Source organism: Engraulis encrasicolus, chromosome 3 (assembly GCF_034702125.1).
Source record: "Engraulis encrasicolus isolate BLACKSEA-1 chromosome 3, IST_EnEncr_1.0, whole genome shotgun sequence".
NCBI lineage: Eukaryota > Metazoa > Chordata > Actinopteri > Clupeiformes > Engraulidae > Engraulis > Engraulis encrasicolus.
The window spans coordinates 48259560-48280980 of NC_085859.1; the positions used below are offsets into that span (position 1 = coordinate 48259560).

Below are 21421 nucleotides of genomic sequence, written 5' to 3' on the forward strand. Positions count from 1 at the left end.
TGTGTATGTGCATGTTAAATGGGCAAACATCCTCTACACGTTTTAATGTCATCAACGGGGTATGACGGGGGGAAATTTTATCTCCAGCCTTATTCAATGCTTATATGGATGAAATGAGGTATGACAAACAAGTTTTATAGTTGGTGATAGTTGGTGTTGACTAATCACTTGCTATATGCAGCCAACCTTACCATTCTATCTCCAAGTAAGAGTTAGTTCCAACAGCTCCTTTATATCTGTTCTGATTATGAGGTAGAGTTTGACATTAATAACAATGTTAGGAAGAGTGTGATAATGTGATTAAAGTTCCCTCCTGTCTATCTGTCTATGAGCTGGGAGTAGCAAATGCCGCAAAATACCTGTGGTGCATCCTGCATCCTGATGGCTGAAACTGATAGCGCAATTAGTTGATCCAGGTCATAGCTCTGTTAGGGACATGTCTATGAGCTGGGAACACTGGTATAAGTGCCTTCATTAGCTTCCCTGTTTATATATGTACTGTATGTAGGCTACTGTATGAACGTATGCTGTTGTGAAGTATTGGTGGACTGTGTATTTCATGTATCCCTTTTGGTCCTCAAGCCTGTAATATTATTTTAAACATGTGCAACAGAGGTAGCTGAGCCACTGCAACACATCTTCAACAAGAGTCTACAAACGTTTAAGGCACCTGTAGATAGTGCCTACAGTAGAAGACCTCTTCTCTCATACCAGTCCCCAAAAAGCAACACAACAATGATTACAGACCAGCTGCTCTCACATAATGAGAACATTTGAGTGGGTACTGCTGCTCAACAGAAAGAAAACCCAGGTGTGCCATGCTCTGGATTCCATACAGTTTATTTATCAGGATAATGTGGGAGTTGTATACGTTATCCTGTAACTGCTACATAGGGAAAATTCTCACTTGGACAAGGGAGACAGTGAGAATAATGTTCTTTGATTTCTGTAGTAGTGCCTCAAACATCCAGACAAGTTTGCTGAGAGACCAACTTCTGCAGATGGTGGATACCGCTCTGGTGACCTGTATAAATGACCCCAGTACATCAGACTAAATGACCTTACATCACAAACTGTGGTCAGCAGCACTGGAGTGCCACAAGGAATGGTGTTCTCCTTGGTGTTGTTCACCCTATACCACCTACTTTTGCTACAGCTCTACCACATGCTTTTGCTATACCTACCACATGCAAGTTTCCATAATGGCACTGCAATTGTGAGGTGTATCAAGGGTGGGTAGGATGGGGAGTACAGGCGACAGGTGGATAACTTGGTGCCGGACCAACTAGCTGCAGCGGAATTCCATAAAAACTAAGGAGACGGTGCTTGACATAAGAACCACCCCTCCACTCTATCAGAAAGGGTTCTACACAGTGTGGTCTAAAACGTCAGCATCGGAAAGGTCTCACACACTGTTGTGTTGTATGACCACCCTTTTCTTGTTGTATTGTGTTGTATTGTCTTAATAAATGTATACAATGTCTGGACTTACTTTCACCAAGTTTTCACCAATGCAAGATCTTGTATTGATGATGGTAGAGTCTGGACACTATGTAACACCTTCTCCAGCATATCCCAAAGATTCTCAGTGAGGTTGAGGTCTAGACGGTGGTGGCCAATCCATGTGTAACAATGATCGCTCATGCTTCCTGAACCATGATTTTATAATTTGAGCCTGATTAATCTTGAAATATGCCTGTATTTTTTTTTAAAATCCATTGATATAATTGCATATTGATTCAGCTTTCCAAATACAAAGTATTTCAGTGACTGTTGATGGAAATTATTTAACCCCTCAAACAGACTAGCATATTTTATATGACCTTATATGGTCATTTCTTTAAAGAAGTTTTAAGAAGTTAGAAACAAGTTGTTGCACCTATTGGTTCAGGGAACACAATTGGTATTAGCATTGGTATTAGCCTCCTCAGAGTTTAGATCTCTCATTCAGATTCTTGAGGTTGGTTGGAGAAGGCTTTACATAGTGTTCAAATTCTACCATCATACAATACCTTGGTAAAAACTTAAAGCAACACTAGATGGAAAAAGTCCAGATATTGCAGATTGAGTGTGACCTTATAATATGCACCATATGCATTTTTTGCCTGCCTGAATTTGATACATATTATTATGGTTACCCCACCCTCTGGAAGATGAGGGCCCACAACTTTCAAGCTATAAGTGAGCTTATTCCTGGTAATGAATGGGCATTTAATCGCTAGAACCTCATCTCCATGGCATACTGCTGTATGTATAGGTGCTGTGTGTATATGATGTGTATTACAGAACAGTATGTGTGTGGTTGTGTGAAATGCCTTATGGCTAAATGTGTGTTACATGTTAAACATGTTGTGCAATAATATGCATCATGTTTTGCACATCTATTTATTTATGCTGCTAGAGACCTTAATTTCCTTCAGGATTGATAGTTATGTACTCTACTCAACAGTACACATAGTGTATCTTTCAGAACTTTGAGAGTCTAGGCTTTCCTCTGGGTTACTGTGCCTGCAGATGGCAGAAGGTGTTGAATGGTAGTTGTGTAATTCTGCGGTCTCCCCCTTCTGTGAAAATAGCTCACTGTCACATCCACAAAGTATGTACAGAGTGTACGGGTGATGTACTGTACGTAGTAGTAGTACATACGTTGTGGGGGGTGTCACCTGGGATGCAAATCATTGTAGAATCCCCAGATTACTTGTGTGCGTGTGTGTGTGTGTGAGAGGATGTATGTCATTGCTAAGTATACAGTGTGCTTTTCAGCATTTTGATTGTAGCCGGAAATCCTATTGAGTTTCCGGGCCTATTGATCACCAACTAGAGGTGAAATCGCACAGATCCATTGATTTTGGTTGTATTTTTTATATTTTTTTGCTGTGGAATCAGTATACTGCTTAATAAAAAGAATGGCATATTGTTTGATGTCAAAACATGAAGAAAAACTTGATTGCCAATGAAGAAATTATGAAAATATAGCAAAAAAGTGAAAAAACGCCTAATTTTAGGTCATAAAATTGAGCCAAAATCATGTACAAATGTGGTTTAACAATATTTTCTTTATTGGATATCATCAGTAGATGTGTCCTTTGCACCTGGAAAGCCTTTATTGACAGCTTACCCAAGCCACCAAGGATTTCAGGTCATTTTTCATTTTTCAGAAATTTCTCTCGAAAAATGAAGGGTACATACACTACAGTCATCACAGATCCATTGATTTTGGTTGTATTTTCATAATTTTTGTTGTGGTATCACTATACTTCTTAATAAAAAGAATGGCATATTGTTTGATGTCAAAACATGAAGAAAAACTTGATTGCCAATGAGGTAAAGATGAAAATATAGCAAAAAAGTGAAAAAACGCCTAATTTTGAAGCATAAAATTGAGTCAAAACCCTATTGAAATGTGATATAATGTAATATATTTTTTCTATTGAATGTTGTCAACATGTATGTCCTGTGCACCTGGAAAGCCTTTATTGACAGCTTACCCAAGCCACCAAGGATTTAAGGTCATTTTTCATTTTTCAGAAATTTCTCTCGAAAAATCAAGGGGTACATACATTAAAATAGGCAAAACTTTTTTTCGCGATATTTCCGCCCGAGCAGACCCTCCAATTATTTGTCCTAAGGGATAGAACTAACAAAAAAATCACGAATAAAAAGTATGGCAGGCCATGTCAGGTTCCTCCCATTTTAAAGCACTTTTGAGAGTTTGGCTCCCCGGCTACTCTGTTTAGCCTGTAGTCCTCTCGTTGGGGAACAAACCACAGCTGATTTGTTTCCTCCTGTACCATGTGAACTGAGAGGCAGGCAGGCAGGCAGGCAGCACAACTTAGCTTACTGCTGCTTCTTTGGCAGAGCGGACAATTTGCAGATTGATGATTACAGTCATCATGTTTCTGCTATAGTGATCTTGTCATATATTGTTCAATGAATTTTCTTTTGATAAAGTACTGATCACATATCCAACATTTCACAAGCCGATTGGAGTGAGGAAGGCTAGCTGGTCTGAGGCTAAGTGCAATGCTTTCTCAATGTGAGCTGAATGTATCTGACCAGACACAAAGGCTAGCCTACTCTGTTCCAAGAATCTGCAACCCCCCTGTCTTTTTGATGATACAGTAAGCTGATCATACTATACAGATCCACAACTGCAACTGTAGAATGAGTAAAAATAGTTGACTTACCAAGGCTCCTTTATTTAGGCTTAGTTGTAAGTTGTTAGCGATTTCGTGCTAGCTAGCTAGCGTAGCAAACAATAGCCAAACATTCCCAACCGAGGTGACCACAAGTCCCGTGCATTTTCCTGTTAGATGATCTTTTGTACACATCATCCTGATGTTGTGTAGGCTGATCACATTATCCAAAATGAAACAGTTGCCACACAGATCATCTCTGGTTGAACATGGTGTGTTTTGGGCAAGCTAGTTACAATGCCTACTAGCTAGATGGCAACAGGGGGGTGTATTTTGATCATGAGAGGAAGTTTTTTTTTTGTCAGGCTCTGACACTAAAATCAGTAGAATACCTGTGTTAAAATCAGAGGGCAAGAAAGTAGACTACTGTCACAGGTGCTTTACTTTCAAAAATGATTTTGCTATGCTACTTTTGAGATTATAATAGTAAAAAGGGATGTTTTTGTCTTGACATTTCCTCTTGATGTGAGCTAATGCCCTGCCCTGACTGTTCCTAAGGACACTTCTGCCACCTACAGGAACAGTTAGAACATGACTAGAGGCGTGAAATTAATACACAACATAGGTCAGACCTTCCTCAAGGCGTGGCTGTAAAAAAACGCAATTATCGGCGAACGACGTCGAAGGCAGGGGGCGTCACTATTCGAAATGACGTCACTCGACGGCTAAGGCAGCCAATGAGTTAATGACTCTGACTTGCTAAACTGTGAGTGGATTTGATGACTATTTGTTACCTTGCCCACTGGAGGAGGGAGACAGGATACTTGTTTTGCTCAAGATTACACTCACTGGCGTGCCAATACTGTTCCGACCTGTGCGTCATGGATAACTGCAGGGATGTTCCACCTGTTATTTTTGTCACTTTAGGACTATCATCTATACCTCAATAAATGTCTCAAAATGTATGGAATTGCTGTATGTATGCCCCCTTTAAAAAAAAAATAAACAAAAAAAAAAAAAGCTAAATTTTTTTTGATAATTTGATTTGATCAAATTAATGCCATCTCGCGGGCCAGGCAGAATTGATGGCGGGCCAAAATTGGCCCGCAGGCCCCTATTTGCCGACCACTGGCTTAGAATGTCAGTGGTTTTCTGTGCATATGGTCTTGTGTGTGCGTGTTTGTGTACTTCGCATACCTCTGCATTACAGCAGCAGAGAGCAGAGGGGGACATGACAGAGGACGAGCCTCTAGAGATGGAACTCTCCCGGCAGGGATGTCATGGTTTCCCTCCTCCGTAGCTCCCCCCACTCCCACACTCCCCAATGCCTGTCTCTCTCTCTCAATCATTAGGGCCGTGGCAGGACTTAATGGCGCAGAAAACGCGCTCTGGCAGCAGCGCTGGTGCAGGCAGATGCTGACTACTCAAAGAGCTCCGCACAGCGCACCAACACGGGAGACGGATGCCACGTCGCATCTCTGATGCTTTTTCACCATCTCATCGACACATATACGCGCACACAAGAATACATAGACACAAACCCATACAGAACCCACATACTGTACGTCCTAAAACAAAATACTTGCCTCATCTCCCCTTGTTTTCTTCAAGTTTAATGTGCAATTAAGTCTAGGTACACCTCTTGTTTTATCTTCCGTAGGCTGTGTTTACATGAGGTTGAGTTCCGACATGTTAAGAAATTCATTGTCTAAAGGGAAAAAAAAAACATAATTTCACTAATGTATTCGTGCAATTATCAATAGTAGCACGTCAGCAAGTTGACTTTGTATTCTTTTAATATCATGCACTGGATGGACGGTGATAATCAAATCGCAGTGTATTCTTTCCAATACTCCTCGACCTTTCACACTAAGAGACTCATCTTAGACAATCTCACTTCTAAACATGAACATGGCGAGTGTAATAATCAGGTCTGCGTAATGTCTGTCAACTGTGTCATTTCCCCTTTTATGCTTCAACAATAACCATGCACACTTTTCAAGAATGACCCCACGCCAGCTGATCTCCTCCTCCCTCCTGTCAAGCATCAAAGGGGGGGCAGACATGGCTCATCACTGCTGGAGACACCCATCTGGGCTCTGGGGACGGCTGGGTTGGGGGTGATGTGGTGAAGGTATTGCCTGGCTCTTGCCCGACCTGTAGTTCCGCACAGCTTTGTGAGCTCCACTACTAGGTCTGGGAGCATGTAGCAGGATTCCATTTCTACAGTCAAAAAAATAATCTCAGCATTTATTGCTTCAATATCAACAAATTATTTCAAAACCATTTTCTGTTGATCTCTAAAGCGTCAATATAGTCTATATGTCGTGTGACTCCTCAATGTGAGCTGCCTGTGATATTGAAGTGATAAATGCTTGGCATTATTTTTTGAGTCCAGAAATTGAATCCTGCCACATGCTCCCAGACCGATGTGTGTGTTTGGAGTGCCACCAGGGGGCTCCAGAGCACACACACAGAGGTCTGGTAGGAACCAGGCTAGTGAAGGTAGGGATGGTCTGGAAAACACTGGGCTTTGGGTTGGGTTGGGGTGACATGAGGTGAGGTGAGGTGGTGCTGTGGATCGAATGAGTGTATGTACCCACCCACTTATTACAGGGGCCAGGAGTGACCCTTGTAGCCCGGGCCAGCAGAGCAGCGTGGCTGAGGGGGTCAAGAGGCTAATTAAACGCATTAGCTCCTCGTGCTCCGCTATTGTTAACCACTCAGCCCCCAGTGTCCATCGCTGTGTCCCTGTGAGCGCCGGCGACCGCCAGAGCCAATCCCACGACGACAGTAATGTGAGGGGGGGCCCGCGCCGCCGCCCATCAACTCGAGCAAAATGACCTGTCCATCTTTCCGCCCTCCGTTTCTGCCTGTCGAAACATTATGGATATACTATAATGAACTCGAACGGCCGGTCGATGGGGCCGAGGTGTGATTCGTGTCAGCCCGCGTTTGAACGGGAGGAAAATAATTACAGGGAGTGGGAATGGGTAATTTGCGGCCGACAGCAGAGGAATGTCCAATGAGCTGTCGACTGGGGAAAGGCGGCCGATCGAGAAATACGGCCTGCTAAATAAAATAACCGTCTTACTGTACGTCGATAACTTTAGACACCTGCGACCATAACAGAGCGAGCCAAGAACAACAGCCCAGCCATAATGGAAAACTGAAAAAATCAACACCGATGACAGCTTTGTGGCTTCTTCTCCCAACACTTACTCAGCACATGAAACTAACTTTCAATACAGTGTCCAGACTCAAAAAATGCCCACAAGAAATGCAATAGCCATGTGTAATAGTGTTGTTTTGACACAAACCTGATGCAAACACCTTGAAGTGGTTTTCCGCCAAGCTTTCTCTGATAAGTAAGCTTTCAATGACTATAAAATGAAACAGGCAAGTTCTTGTAAATGTTCTGTCTGAAGGTGAAACTGGAGACCCCATATTGTAATGTTGTCTTCATCGTTACAGAGGACATGGACACATCCAGTACTCTAAACTACAACTCATAACTGACAGAAAAAGACCTTTGATACAGCCTTATTCCCATTGCTAAGCCTACTTCCCTCTGGGTTTCAACAGTGTGTGGGAAGAGGCTCTGGCTAGACAGCTGGGCAGTGGAGGGAGCGAGTGCAGGAGAGCAGGAGAGAGAAAGCGATAAGGACATAAACCAGACGGCCCTGTCCATTTAATCTCTGTACAGCCTCGGGCCACCGCTAATGGAGATGTTGTACAAGACATTACCACACATTAGCACTGTGCTCAAGCCCCCTGCAGGCAATTACAGCTGCTGCTGCTTAAGCCCTAGCGGCTCGCGGCTATGGGGAAGCATCGGCACTTAGCACAGTGGCCGGGTGAGGGCAGACAGCTGTGGGGTGTTGGAGTGGAGAAGGAGGAGAAGGAGGGGGGCAGAGCAGAGGGACTAGTGGAGGTGAGAGGCCAGCTGTCACAGAGTCTGGTTAAAGCCCTTATGCTGAGAGTTAGCACTGGCCTCAGGGCTCACTGTGCAGGTCCCAGTGGACATCTTGAGGCAGATAGACACTCAAACGGCCACTCAATATGAACACAGAAATACACTTCAAACATCTAAAACACTTAAACTCAGACACAGACAGACATACAGACAAACAGACAGACACAAAACACGCGACCAAACAAATATATGAATACCACTTTAGTCCATGATGTCTCCCCATAACAAACTCTATATGACTTGTATGATCTATAAGGAAACACTGCATGCTGAAGCATACAAAGCATCTCCCGTAGAGAGGTGAAGCAGCAGCCCGGTAGTAGTGGATAGGGACAGTGGAGGTGCAGTGGTGGTGGTGGTGGTGGATAGGCGTTGGTGAGCAGTGAGCAGTTGTGAAGGTAGTGACAGTGGTGTTGACGGGTGGGGGTGGTGTGAGTAGGTCTGAAGATAGGGCTTATGGTGTGTTGAGGGGTGGTGGACAAGGAGAATGGGTGTGGGCAGTGTGGAGGGTAGTAGTAGCAGAGACGGTTTAAATTCAGAGACGGCCAGCTCGACGTTCCTTCCTGTTTCACCTATGACGTCGGCCACGCCCCTTTAGGAGAGCTGATAGGAGACTTTTATAATGGGCGCCTATGGGCGAATCTGACTTTTCCACGGATACGACCAATGCCTTAATTCATGGGCGGAGCAATGGATTTAAAAATTGTATATCTTGCGAGCCACATGCCTTCTTTACATTCTAAAAATTTAAATTACATCTCAGAATTCATTTTTCACAGAGAAAATTGACTTTGTTTGACGTGTGTCCCGTCTTGTGCAGGCCGCTGCCATGGAATGCCAAGAATGATTGACAAGCGGTGCAGGATATTTGCTTTGCGTGAAACAGGAGCGGTTGATAAGGAGCCCTTGAAAAAAAGTGCATGGGGTCCCAGGAGATTTGGGATGTCAAAATGGGGTCCCGAGCCAAATAAGGTTGGGAACCACTGTAGTAGTAGTGTAATGGTAGTTGTGGCGGTAGAGGGGAGTGGCGGTGAGTGGTGCTGAGGGGTGGGGGCTGGGGGATAATGTAAGCAGTGGGAGGGCCCCGTCGGTGTTGAGGATTAAGGTGCGTTTGGGAACAGCCGTGAAGTCCCCTCTGATACATGAGACGTTACACCTCTTCCTCTACAGTGCTTTTCGCCTTTCCTTGTGCCGAAAAAAGAAGCGGTTTTCTCTCGACTGTGCTGCCCCCTCAAACGCCAGAGGGAATGAATGGCCCCTTTGATTACGATCAAGTGAGACCGTATGCGCCGTAACATACACAAGTAACTCAATATCCGCTTGCTTGTGGAGCAATTCTTCTCCAGGTCAACTAAAATTCAGCGTGTACAATAACATATTACAGCTTCTCTTGAATGCAATCTAAATGGCTAAAAGCAATTTTGACTGAACAATAACCACCAATGTGATATTTCTTACCGAAATGTTACATTAGTCGTGTGCACATTAAGTTATTGGAATATTCCTTATTTTTTTCCTTATATGCATCTTACTTATCAATCATTGAGTCTGCTTTTCTCTATCATTTCAATGTTTGAAAACTCGCTTTCAAAATGTCGTATTGTGACATGCTGAGGTTATGGTAAAATCGAAGGAAAAATCCAAAGTGTGCGAACCCTTTTTTCAAAAAATATGGTAAAATCGTACCCTCCGTTTTTATGGATAGCCTGTTTTACAATATTCTTTAAACCAATGTCTCAATATTTCCAATTAATATTTTCAAGCCAATGTTTGCACATCTTGGAAAATTATGTTATGAATTGCTACATTTACATTTAATTCTGAATTAACTCAATTTAATTCTGAATAAAGCTTAAAATTCCGCTTTGAGAACCTCATGTGAACACTTCTTAAATGAAAGATCAAAGTACATTCGACAGAACTATTTAATTCTGAATTATTAATTCGGAATTAAAACCGTCATGTAAACCTAGCAAATGTGAAGGCATTGTTGCAGTTTTGTCTTGTAGAGCAGAGAAGGTCTTGACAGGTGCTTTAAGTGTACAGTAGGTGATTTTTCACAGCTGCAAGAAATTTCAGTTAAAGCTGCAGACATGGCCTGTCCTCCACACAACAGGAGAACAGGAGGAAAAGCGCACTGTAATTCAAAAAACGGCAAGAGGCCAAAAGTAAATCCTTTCGCAGACAAAAATACAAATAGAAAGAGAAAAAAAAGAAAATGTGAGACGGGCTCGTATAACACCAGAACCAAGACATAACTCAGGATGGGCAGACAGCTCATCTGTGGCCTGGTGGCTGAGTGGCATGCAGGAGGAGCTCTCTCTCTCTCTGTATGTGTGTGTGTGTGTGTGTGTGTGTGTGTGTGTGTGTGTGTGTGTGTGTGTGTGTGTGTGTGTGTGTGTGTGTGTGTGTGAGAGAGAGAGAGAGACAGAGAGCATATGTGTCTTGACGTGGTTAATTTTGTCGACTAGACTAAGACTAAATATATTAGTCGACTAACCTTTTGAGAGTTTAATCGACTAAATTCTGACTAACAAAAATGATCTGTGAAAGACTAAAACGAGACTAAAATGTTGAGGACTTTTAGTCGACAAAATCATGACTAAACAAAAATACTTTGTGAAAGACTAAAAGCGACTAAGACTAAGAACTAACTTTTAGTCGACTAAATTCTGACTAACAAAAATGATTTGTGAAAGACTAAAAAAGACTTTTTTGGGGGCTCAGACATAAATTGGTACAACCACAACTAAAACCTATAAATGAATTGTTAATTGATAATCAACCTTTAAAGGGACACTATGGGATTAAAAAAACGAGTAATTACAGCTGAATCCATCCACTGATACTTATTTGAGTCATTAGTAAATGAATGCTCTGGACCACTTTCACACCCCACAGTCAGAAAATCCTGAATGTAACTTTTAGCAGACTGACCCTAACAAATATTGGGGGAAAAGCTTCTCAAACAAAACAAAAATCCCTTTACGAATACGTAGCACCAGCGACATATTCATATTTGTATGCACTATTGACTGCTGGCACAGTGGGATTAAAAACATTCTCACCGAAAGCTTAGCTAGGTTAGATTTAGAGACAGGCATGACATTGGCACATAATTCTACATAGTGTCCTTTTAAGACACAGTGTTATAAATTTGCTATTACCAGAATGGCAATAACCAAGTCCGAGTGCCTTGTGTTTTATTGTATTGTGACTTAAACTAAAGACTAAAATGTTTTAGACTAAAACTAGACAAAAATGTTGAGGACTTTTAGTCGACTAAATAATAACTAAACAAAAATGGATGACAAAATTAACACTGATGCTCAGGGGGTGGAGTGGAGTGGAGTGAAGTGGAGCTAGCTCATGTGGTAAGGTGGTAGGCCAGAGCAGGGGGGTGGGGGTGGGTATGTGTTGGGGGGGGGGGGGGTGGTAATGTGTTGGGGCTGCCGGGCTACTTGGAGCAGCAGCAGTAGCAGTAGTGGCCCTGGTGATGATGGAGGGGGTGAGTGAGGCTGAGGCAGACTGCGCTGGAAGAGAAGGGGGTGTACATATGTGTTTGAGGCAGGCAGGGCTGGAAGAGAAGGGGGTGTACATGTGTGTTTGAGGCAGGCAGGGCTGGAAGAGAAGGGGGTGTACATATGTGTTTGAGGCAGGCAGGGCTGGAAGAGAAGGGGGTGTACAAGTGTGTTTGAGGCAGGCTGGGCTGGGCTGGGCTGCAAGAGAATGGTGTGTATGTGTGTGTGTGTGTGTGTGTGTGTGTGTGTGTGTGTGTGTGTGTGTGTGTGTGTGTGTGTGTGTGTGTGTGTGTGTGTGTGTGTGTGTCTGTGTGTGTCTGTGTGTGTGTGTGTTTGAGTCAGACTGGGGTGGAAGAGAATGGGGTGTATGTCTGTCTGTGTAAGGCAGGCTGGGCTAGGTTGGGCTGGGAGGGAAAAGGGTGTATGTGTGTGTTTAAGGCAGTCTGGAAGAGAAGGGGTGTATGTGTGTGTTTGAGGCAGGCTGGGCTGGGCTGGGCTGGGCTGGGCTGGAAGAGGGTGCATGTGTGTGTTTGCTGTGCGGTGGCAGGGTGGCGGCGGCGGTGGGGTCGGTGGGGATTTATGGCGTGGGGCGGCTGACGGGCTGGCAGGCAGTAAAGCGCGAGCTGGGGCGTATTTCACAGCGGGCTGGCTTTTATGAAGAACACTCGGACGCCTCAGCCCGAAGGTGGGGGGGTGGAGAAGGGGCCCCGCCGCCGTGACGGATGGAGGAAGACGCATGACAAGCTTCATCATTGTTTGTAAATCTTAACTGTTCCCGCTCACTAACTCCAGAGGCAATTTTCCGGAGACAGCGAGGCTGGGGAGGAGATGACGGAGGGATGGGATGGGACGGAGAGAGGAGAGGAGTGGAAGAGTCAGAGGAGAAGAGAGGGGAGGGGAGGGGTGCAGAAGGGAGTAGGTGAGGTGGGAAGGACAGCGTTGCACTCCTGAAGGTTATTTGGCCCTGTATTTGACCAATGGATTACCTCGCGCACAGAGAACAAATGCGGCTCGCTCACCCGGCAGCAAGGAAGGCAAGAAAGAGACAGAGAAGGGAAGTAAAGTTGGGCAAGAGATAGGAAGGGAGTTGAGAGGAAGCCTAGACACAAAAATACTGCTCTACCAAGTGCAACGTGCAGTAACTTTGCAAAAATTGAAACTGAGAAAAAGGCCTTCAAAGTACTGGTATTAGGTTGGATATTGAAGTCATTGCAGATTTTACAAATTGCAGATTTTACATATCTTTGAAAATGGGACATATTGGACCATAACACTTCATAGAGGAGGTGTTACAGCTCAGTTATTTCAGTCTAGACTCAATTTTGACAAAATATGTGGTTACAAACTTTGTAGGGCAGAACACCTGGGACTTTTGTGTTTTTAACAAACACACCATGAAAAAACAAAGGTAAAAAAATCCTTACACCCCCACTATTATAAAAATCTGACTCATCCAAACAAATCAGATTACAGCCAGTGACTCTTTGTCGATTTGGCCCATTTAAATAAACACACAAACATCAACACAGAATACGTACATACTACACCATCCACACACTCACGCACGCGCACGCGCACGCGCACACACACACACACACACACACACACACACACACACACACACACACACACACACACACACACACACACACACACACACACACACACACACACACACACACAAATCCAGTGCAAATATAGATCTGGGGTCCGTGGGCGGCTGAGTCCTAGCGGAGGTCAGATCAGGAGAGGAGCGTCCTGTTCCCTGCTTGGAACTCTTCAAGGCTGCAGATAACATACTGGCTGTGCATCAGACGCCAGAGGAAAACACTGGAGGCTATTGATGTAGGCTATGGGAAGACTGTGTGTGTGTGTGTGTGTGTGTGTGTGTGTTGGTTTGTGAGTGTGCACGTGAAGGAGCACATATGCATGTGTGTGTCTGTTTGTGATTGTGTGTGAGTAAACTATAAGCAATTATGATTGTGCATGTGTGTGAGAGAGAGACAGAGAGAGAAAGAGAGAGAGAGCGCACACTGGATGCATGAGTGTGTGTGTGTGTGTGCGCGCGTGTGCATGCGTGTGTGTGAGGGTGTTGGTGTGAGCTGGTTCGGTTCCCTGACAGATAAGGCAGATATGCATGAGCTGGAGTTGACTATGCCTATCTGTACGCTGACGCTCTGGTGACAAAAAGCTCCAGAGTGTGCCAATTCAGGCTGCGAGTGGCTGCACACAGAGGGGGGATATGAACTCAGGCCTCAGGTGTGCACTTTGCCAGAGTGCAGTGATCTATGCGTGTGCATCATAAGCTCTGATGTAAGGACATACATCATCATTTTCTATCTAGTCTGTAGGCCCTTGGCTGTGAATGAGAGCGAGACGGACTACTCTACAGCAATGTGTGGTTTTTCTGGTGGGTTGTCTCCTAATGGGACTGCCTGCAACCAGGAGCCAGTTGGCTAGCAAGATACAATACTGGGGTGAGTTTCTCAAAAGGGAAGNTGTTCGCCTGTTAGCAACTTCGGTAGTTGCCAATGGGAAAATGCATTGCAAGCAACGTATAGCTAATGTAGTAAGCAACTTTGGTTTTGAGAAATTCACCCCTGACTTGAAACTCTACACAAACAGTAGACTGAAGTTGCCTTTCTGACAGGGGGCAAGGGGGGTGAGGAATTGGATGCCTATGTTTGCAGTCAGACGTGCACATTTACAGTCGCAGATGATTGACACTTTTTGAACAAATCATACTTAAATCAAACTAAAGCACCACAGTAAGACCGTCAAATGATATGCAGGAGATGCAACTTCAAACGGCAAAAAATGACAGCTACATTTGACTCAAATGTTCAACTACAACTACAAAATATCTTACTGCAAATTTGAACTCATGGGTATTTCTTGTCAAACAGAGAAAATGAAACAATCACCTCATAGCCAACGAGATGGCCAGAGCAGACACGCATAGGATAACTAAATTCTAACCAAACCTAGAAGGAAACTTCATTTTTTTCGAACTAGTTTTGTGAAAGCGAAAGTCATTGTGTTCCATGGAACTATGTTCCAGGATTCAATCTGCTTAAGAACGGCCATTCCAATGTTGTAAGGGCATGCTTGGGTATCTTATGGTAGACCAAGGTTTGAGGCCAAGTTGGGTAACTGCTCTTGCAGAACTATAACCAAATAAGGAGACAAACGCACAATAGAATACAGGAGAAAACGGGAAAAGGAAGTTGGATGTAAAATATGGCAATACCACACACAGTCACTTGTAAAATGACTCCTCACAACCCAAAGCAGCTTGCAACTAAACTGAGCACCTGACACAGCTAGGAAGTGACTTCTTTCGTCAGAAGGCGTATTTGAACAGGATGCTCCAGAGTCCTGCTCCTCCTCATCTTTGCTGTCTTGTTTGGTGAGGAGGCAGCCAGGCAGGCAGGCAGGCAGGCCGGACCACCCGCCTAGCGAAGGAGCTATTGTGTAGTAATGGGGCATTGCAAACCCCCGGGGTGCTGGAAGTGCACAGGGAACCCTCATAATCGAGAGACTGAGGGTGTATCAGCAGGTGACATTCATTAACCACCATAGGCAGCTGTGCTGATCTGAGATGAGATGAGATGAGATGAGATGAGATGAGATGAGATGAGATGTGATGAGGTGTGTGTGTGTTTTAAGAGGATGTCTCATCTTCTTTTACAAACACAAGAAGACAGCTATAGCCTAAAACAGCGGTTCCCAGCCTTTTTCAACTTGGGGCCCACTTGGATTTTTTTTTTTTTTTACAAATGTTCGGGGCCCACCTCTGACCAAAAAAACAATAAAACTCAAATAAGTAGTCAACCGTAACACACACCCAAATATAAAATGATTTTTAGAAAAAGATCAAGGCGGTCCGCTTGGAATACCTCCAGGGGCCCACAGTTTGAGAACCACAAGCCTAAAGCATATAAAGCCATGGTACACCACAAATCTGTGCAACATTTGTAATTTGTGAGTTTAAGATTGGCTTGTTCTCCGCTTTTAAACAAAACAACCCCAACACATGTGTTACAAGATTCACATTGCATTCATTTTCAAGACATGAGTTTTCTACTACACACTTCCATAAACAAAGTGTCGTAGAAGAACCTGCATGGATTATGCATGGTTAGAGTACGCTAGCTATGCTTGTTGTGTTGCCAATGCAACCCCAGATTGAAAACGGCTGGTCACAGAGATCGGCCAGGCTTTGCTGCGGCATGATATTTCTGCTACCATTAGGACAATACAGCCAGCATGAGGTTCCTGTCTCTTTAAATCCAAAGTCAAAGAATGAATGGCCCTAATAAATGCTTTTGCTTCTGAATTTATTCCTTTTTATGATGATTTTTTATGGTGCCCTTGACTTGAAGTGTGTGGAGTATTGTGTGTGAATGCGTGTGTGTTTGTGTGTACGTGTTGGTGTGGAGGGGGGCCTCCCTACGATGTACTTCAGCAGACTGTTGATAAACTCTGGATAAAAGTTTATGGGCCTAGGACTGAGGAGTGAAATGTGTGACTGAGGGTGTGTGTGTGTGTGTGTGTGTGTGTGTGTGTGTGTGTGTGTGTGTGTGTGTGTGTGTGTGTGTGTGTGTAAGCATGCACAGAGTTGTATGTGTGTGTCACAGAATAAACACATTTGCACAACTCCATGTGTGTATGATTGCGTGTGAGTTCCAACATGCGCCGGTTTGTGTGTATGTCAGCATGTTTGTATATTTGTGCATGCATATTAGAGTGTCTGTAAAGGTACAGTATTGTGCACTTTAATCAGAATTTTAAGGTTGTGTGTATGTGTGTCTGCAAGAAAAGGTTCTTACACTTGTGCAACTGTGGGTGTGTGTGTTTGTGCGTGTATGTCCGTGTGTGTTGTGTATGTACTGTGTGTGTGTGTGTGTGTGTGTGTGTGTGTGTGTGTGTGTGTGTGTGTGTGTGTGTGTGTGAGTGCTTGTGCATGTATGTAGTGTACAGTATGTGTGTGTGTGTGTGTGTGTGTGTGTGTGTGTGTGTGTGTGTGTGTCTGTGTGTGTATCCAAGGGACTGACCAGCTGCCTTGGGCTCGGTGCAGAGGCTGTTGTCCTCCACGGTGAAGAGGGGGGGCACGCAGGTGGCACTGCCCAGGCCCTGGCTCAGGTAGGAGGCTGCCGAGTAGTAGGAGTGCATGCGGTACTGCGGGGACACGTTGTGGCCGGCCAGACGACCGTCTCCATTGGGGAGCTGCTGTGTGGAGCAAGAGCACAGGGCACTGTTAATACACACACACACACAGACACATACATACAGTACACACTCACACACAAACACACACACACACACACACACTGCATGCATACATCGACACACACATGCAGGAATGCATGCACATTCAATATACACGCAAACATGCACACACGTATGCACACACACACACACACACACGTCTACACATATGCAGGAAGGCATGCACACTCATATACACTGAAACATGCACACACACACACACACACACGCGCGCACACACACATACACACGTACATGCAAAGACATGGTGCAAAAATGAACACCTATGATGTAGATAGTAACAAAACAAATGTAGATGCCAGTAAGGAAATAATCCAGAGGGAAATAAAAATAATTCATACCGGCCTCCCTGTAGAAATGAAGCCATAAAGGCCTCTTAACTTCCTTTAAGGTGAAATCGCTAGAGGATACATCAATATCCGGGCACCATACCACCATACACCAAACAGAACCAATGAAAGTATATTGCCCATCCATTCAGTCATTTCATAATTGTAAACACAAGCTAAACTGGTGCAGTATTTTTGCTGCCCTACTGTAGAACGCAGCAAATGGCACCACCGACTAAATTTCCCTCGGCAGCGAGTTATATAGAGTTTGCCTCCTGCAAAACAATGTGTCGCAGTTAACCCTAGCCATCATTCATGTGTGTGTGTGTGTGTGCGTGTGCACGTGCGCATTTCTGTGCGTGTCGGCATCACATTACCACACACACACACAGAAATAAATATATAAAAGACATCTTCTTGCGCTCAGGCTTTTGTGTCCAATCTGAGAGGAGCGAGTGAAGCGATGGCTTGTTCTGCTCCAGTGCGAGGAGTTTCGCTTCAGCAGGCGTTGTCGGGGGGATTTTTTACTGAGAAATGAATTGCAACAAGCAGCAAACGGTGGGCCTGAGTTTTCACCCTGCCCCACACTCTCCTGCTCGCTCGCTCCAACTTTGAAATGAGCTGTCTACTCAGCAGCCAGGGGGGCCTTAGAGGATTTTCAATTTCACTTTTATGGAATTTGATTTCTGTCAGCCCATAATCTGTCACCATTTATTGTCCACGCCATCAATTCCAGACAGGTTTATAAACTGTTATTTAAGCTACGCCCGGCTCTTGTAGTGCCTATGACAAATACATTACGGATGGAACAGTATATTTTTTTTAGTTTGCTGTTGTTGTTTGCCTGTATAGGGCTGCCTCTGAAATTCAAAAATTGCCTTTGTGATATCAACTCGTACAAAAGCTATTCACATTGTGCACATTTAGAATATCAATATATCTTGAAGTGCAAGTTTAGATATGGCACCACCACCACCACCACCACTCTTAGATGGCTTGTAAAGTAGCTGTCTCGAGTTCCCCAAACACATTACTCTACATGTGTAGACAGTGTTATTATACAGATCTGTTTGGAGTACTCAAAGAACACTTTACAAATTGAAAAACACGTATTTGAAAATGAGTTGCATCCATTGGCAATATGCAACAATATACTGTATTTCCCAGAGTGTCTACCCCCAGCGTGGCTTTATGTGGATGCTGTGGGTGTGTTGGAGGCATGAGGGGGTCCCCTGCTCACCTCACCTCCCTGGGTGTCTCTTATCTGGCACCATCGGCTGTCTGGGGCCTCTACGCCACCCTCATATTTTCATTCTCCACCTGCAGTGCAGCGCAGCCCCTCTCACTGGGGCGGGCCGGGATGGCAGTCAAGGGTGTGTGGGTGTGTATAAGTGTGTGTGTGTGTGTGAGAGAGAGAGAGAGAGAGTAAGAGAGAGAGCGGGAGATGGATGTCCGCTGATAAAGTGCATCCAAAATCTCCTCACCTCCTTGCTCCGGGTGCTAACGCTAGGCTACTACACCCACATACTAAGAATGTCTTTCACATTGGCACAAATCACATACTCTGAGGCTGAGGCCTTCACAGAGGTGTTGGGTATTAAACTTAAACAGTGTTCACTACTTCAATTAATGACAGTAAGAATGTATAATATTTCACGTGTGGCCTATGTACGCAATGGTTGCCAATGACTCAAAAAGTGCTCGGAAAGAGTTCACAAATACTCATTTAGGTGGCAGTTACTATAAAATACAAATAAATATCTATCAATTAAGTTGAGACCACTGGTATCACAAGGTCATTCACATTTTTTTTTAGTTATTCTGATTATTTCCATCCTAAAACACCACTTGTAAGTACACTGGCAAACATTAAATCACATACACTGTTTGCGGATTTATGATTTTCAGTAGTTATAAATGGTTCACTGTATTTCTTTACAGTTTGTCAGCATCTAACCTTTTTTGACCGCCATAGAAAAACACACAAACATAGATTCCCTTCCTCTACCACCTACTACTCCACACACACACACACACACACACACACACACACACACACACACACACACACACACACACACACAAAACACACACAACTCAGCACATAACTCATCTTTCTTCAACAGCGAACTGAGCTGCATTATGCATAATGTGATTAGTATTGAAGTCCCGTGTTGGTTCCAGCCTCTGTTGTGAGGGTGCTGAAACACTATTGCTGTTCCCCCTGCTGACAGACAATATCATTAACCTTTGCAATTGAGGCTGGGGCTCACCCAGCACTGGCGGAGGCAGTGACCCCAAAGCAATAGGCTGCCAGTGGGGCCGCCAGAGCACATGAACACCCCCTGAAATATGGCCCAATCAAGGGCCCCTGAGGGTAACCCCCCCTCACCCTAAACACACACTCACACGCACGCACATGCGAGCACGCACACACGCATGCTCGTGTGCACACACAAATACGCACACACAAGTACGCACACACGCGTACGCGCACACACACACACACATACATGAACACCATCCCAACCCCAGTGGAAAAATATAGATTTAATTTAGTTCATGAGTGGGTGAATAGGGCACAGTGTTGACTTGGATACAGCAGGATACACCACAAAGCATAAATCAAGACATATGCATACTGATGGGGAATTATTCAAATCTTATGCGTGGGGGGCATCGAGATGGAGTGGCTGGGTTGTGTGTGTGTGTGTGTGTGTGTGTGTGTGTGTGTGTGTGTGTGTGTGTGTGTGTGTGTGTGTGTGTGTGTGTATTCTGGCCGGCCTCCCAAGAGTAGTCAGGTAGGATTGCCCCTGTGTGTGTGTGTGTGAGTGTGTGTGTGTGTGTGTGTGTGTGTATGCGCGCGCGCGTCAGTCAGTCAGCATGTGATGTTGGGCAAACGAACGCAAACGAGTGAGGCGAAGCGAGGCGGCGTCACGGCGTGATGATACATCAACGCTGAGAGGGTCGTGACATTGAGGAGGCCGCCAATTTCATGCCGTCACATCCAATTCCCGGTAAGTGTCCCTCGCTATATTTACAGTATGCTGCCCAGGGGTGTGAGCACAGGCCAGCCGCTACAAAACAGCTTGCGGCCTCTTCATTCATAAACCCACTTGTATACACACTGCCACCCACCACGAGACACACATCCCTGACTCACTGACTGGCAATTAGTTAAACGAGCTAAATGACGCTAATTATGCTGCATAACATTAATCTAGCTCGGCCTCGGGTCGCTATAACATTGGAGAATGGTTAATTAAACGCTATGCCAGTACCGTAGTCAAGTGCGCCACTCGTGTAATATTTCAAACATCTTAATGAACCAAATCATGTGCCTGTGATGGGGAAGTCGTCTCCTAATTGGTTTAGATGAGCAGCGCTCCTTTGGCTAGGGTTCACTGAGGCTTGCCGCTAGCTTGCAAGCAGGCAGGCAGTACAAGTGTAGAGAGAGCCCTCAGGCGGTACGAGACATCATCAGGCAACCAGCCACACTAAGCACTTCATGAGGCGTGGAGGCCCTGGGCCCTGAAGCAGAGCGTGCAGAGCCGTGCCGTCTGTTCTGCAGGTGAAACATCCGCTCTGCTCTGCAATGAGCAGATGCTTTCCTGGAAGTCGGTTGGGCAATCGCAGACTAAACGGAAGTGGGAAGTTAAATGATGCAAAACAGACATGATCATCTACTAGAAACACACACACACGTGGGACCGTCCACAACAATGGAGCAGTGTGGAACATGCTCATCAGTGCTTAGTGTGTGTATTGTCAGTAACTGCAGAGATAGGTAGCCAGGTCGAGTCCTCCTAGTGACACAACACCTTCAGTGTTGCTTCTAGTCAGGCCAGGAGTAATAAAAATAAAAATCGGGAACTCTTCCCACTTTGTCGGGAAGCAAACAACCAGCAGCAAACCAAGGGAGGTGGGTCAACCATGCCGTTTGTGAAATGTTAATTGTTATGCTCTTGGTCAGACAAAGTCTCGAAGAGATTTGAAAGTCGATGACAATCAGGCTAAGAGATGGGCACATCTATAGCTGCACCTACAGCTACGACTATAGCCTGAAGCCTCGATTGGGTGGTCTCGACCCCACTGGTGGAAAATGACAGGTGGCTCACCACACAAATGGAGGACTTGTCTTAATTTCTCTACACTACAGAGACCACT

At 44.7% G+C, this 21421-nt stretch overlaps 1 protein-coding gene across 1 annotated transcript in view; it reads right to left on the minus strand.

Moving 5' to 3' along the window:
* The window catches only part of dmrt1 (doublesex and mab-3 related transcription factor 1), a 44784-nt gene that overhangs the window by 13199 nt on the left and 10164 nt on the right, over positions 1–21421 (minus strand). The window contains exon 4 of the mRNA XM_063195562.1: positions 16691–16865. Within this exon, the coding sequence (XP_063051632.1) occupies positions 16691–16865 (175 nt within the window). The remainder of the gene's footprint in view (positions 1–16690; positions 16866–21421) is intronic.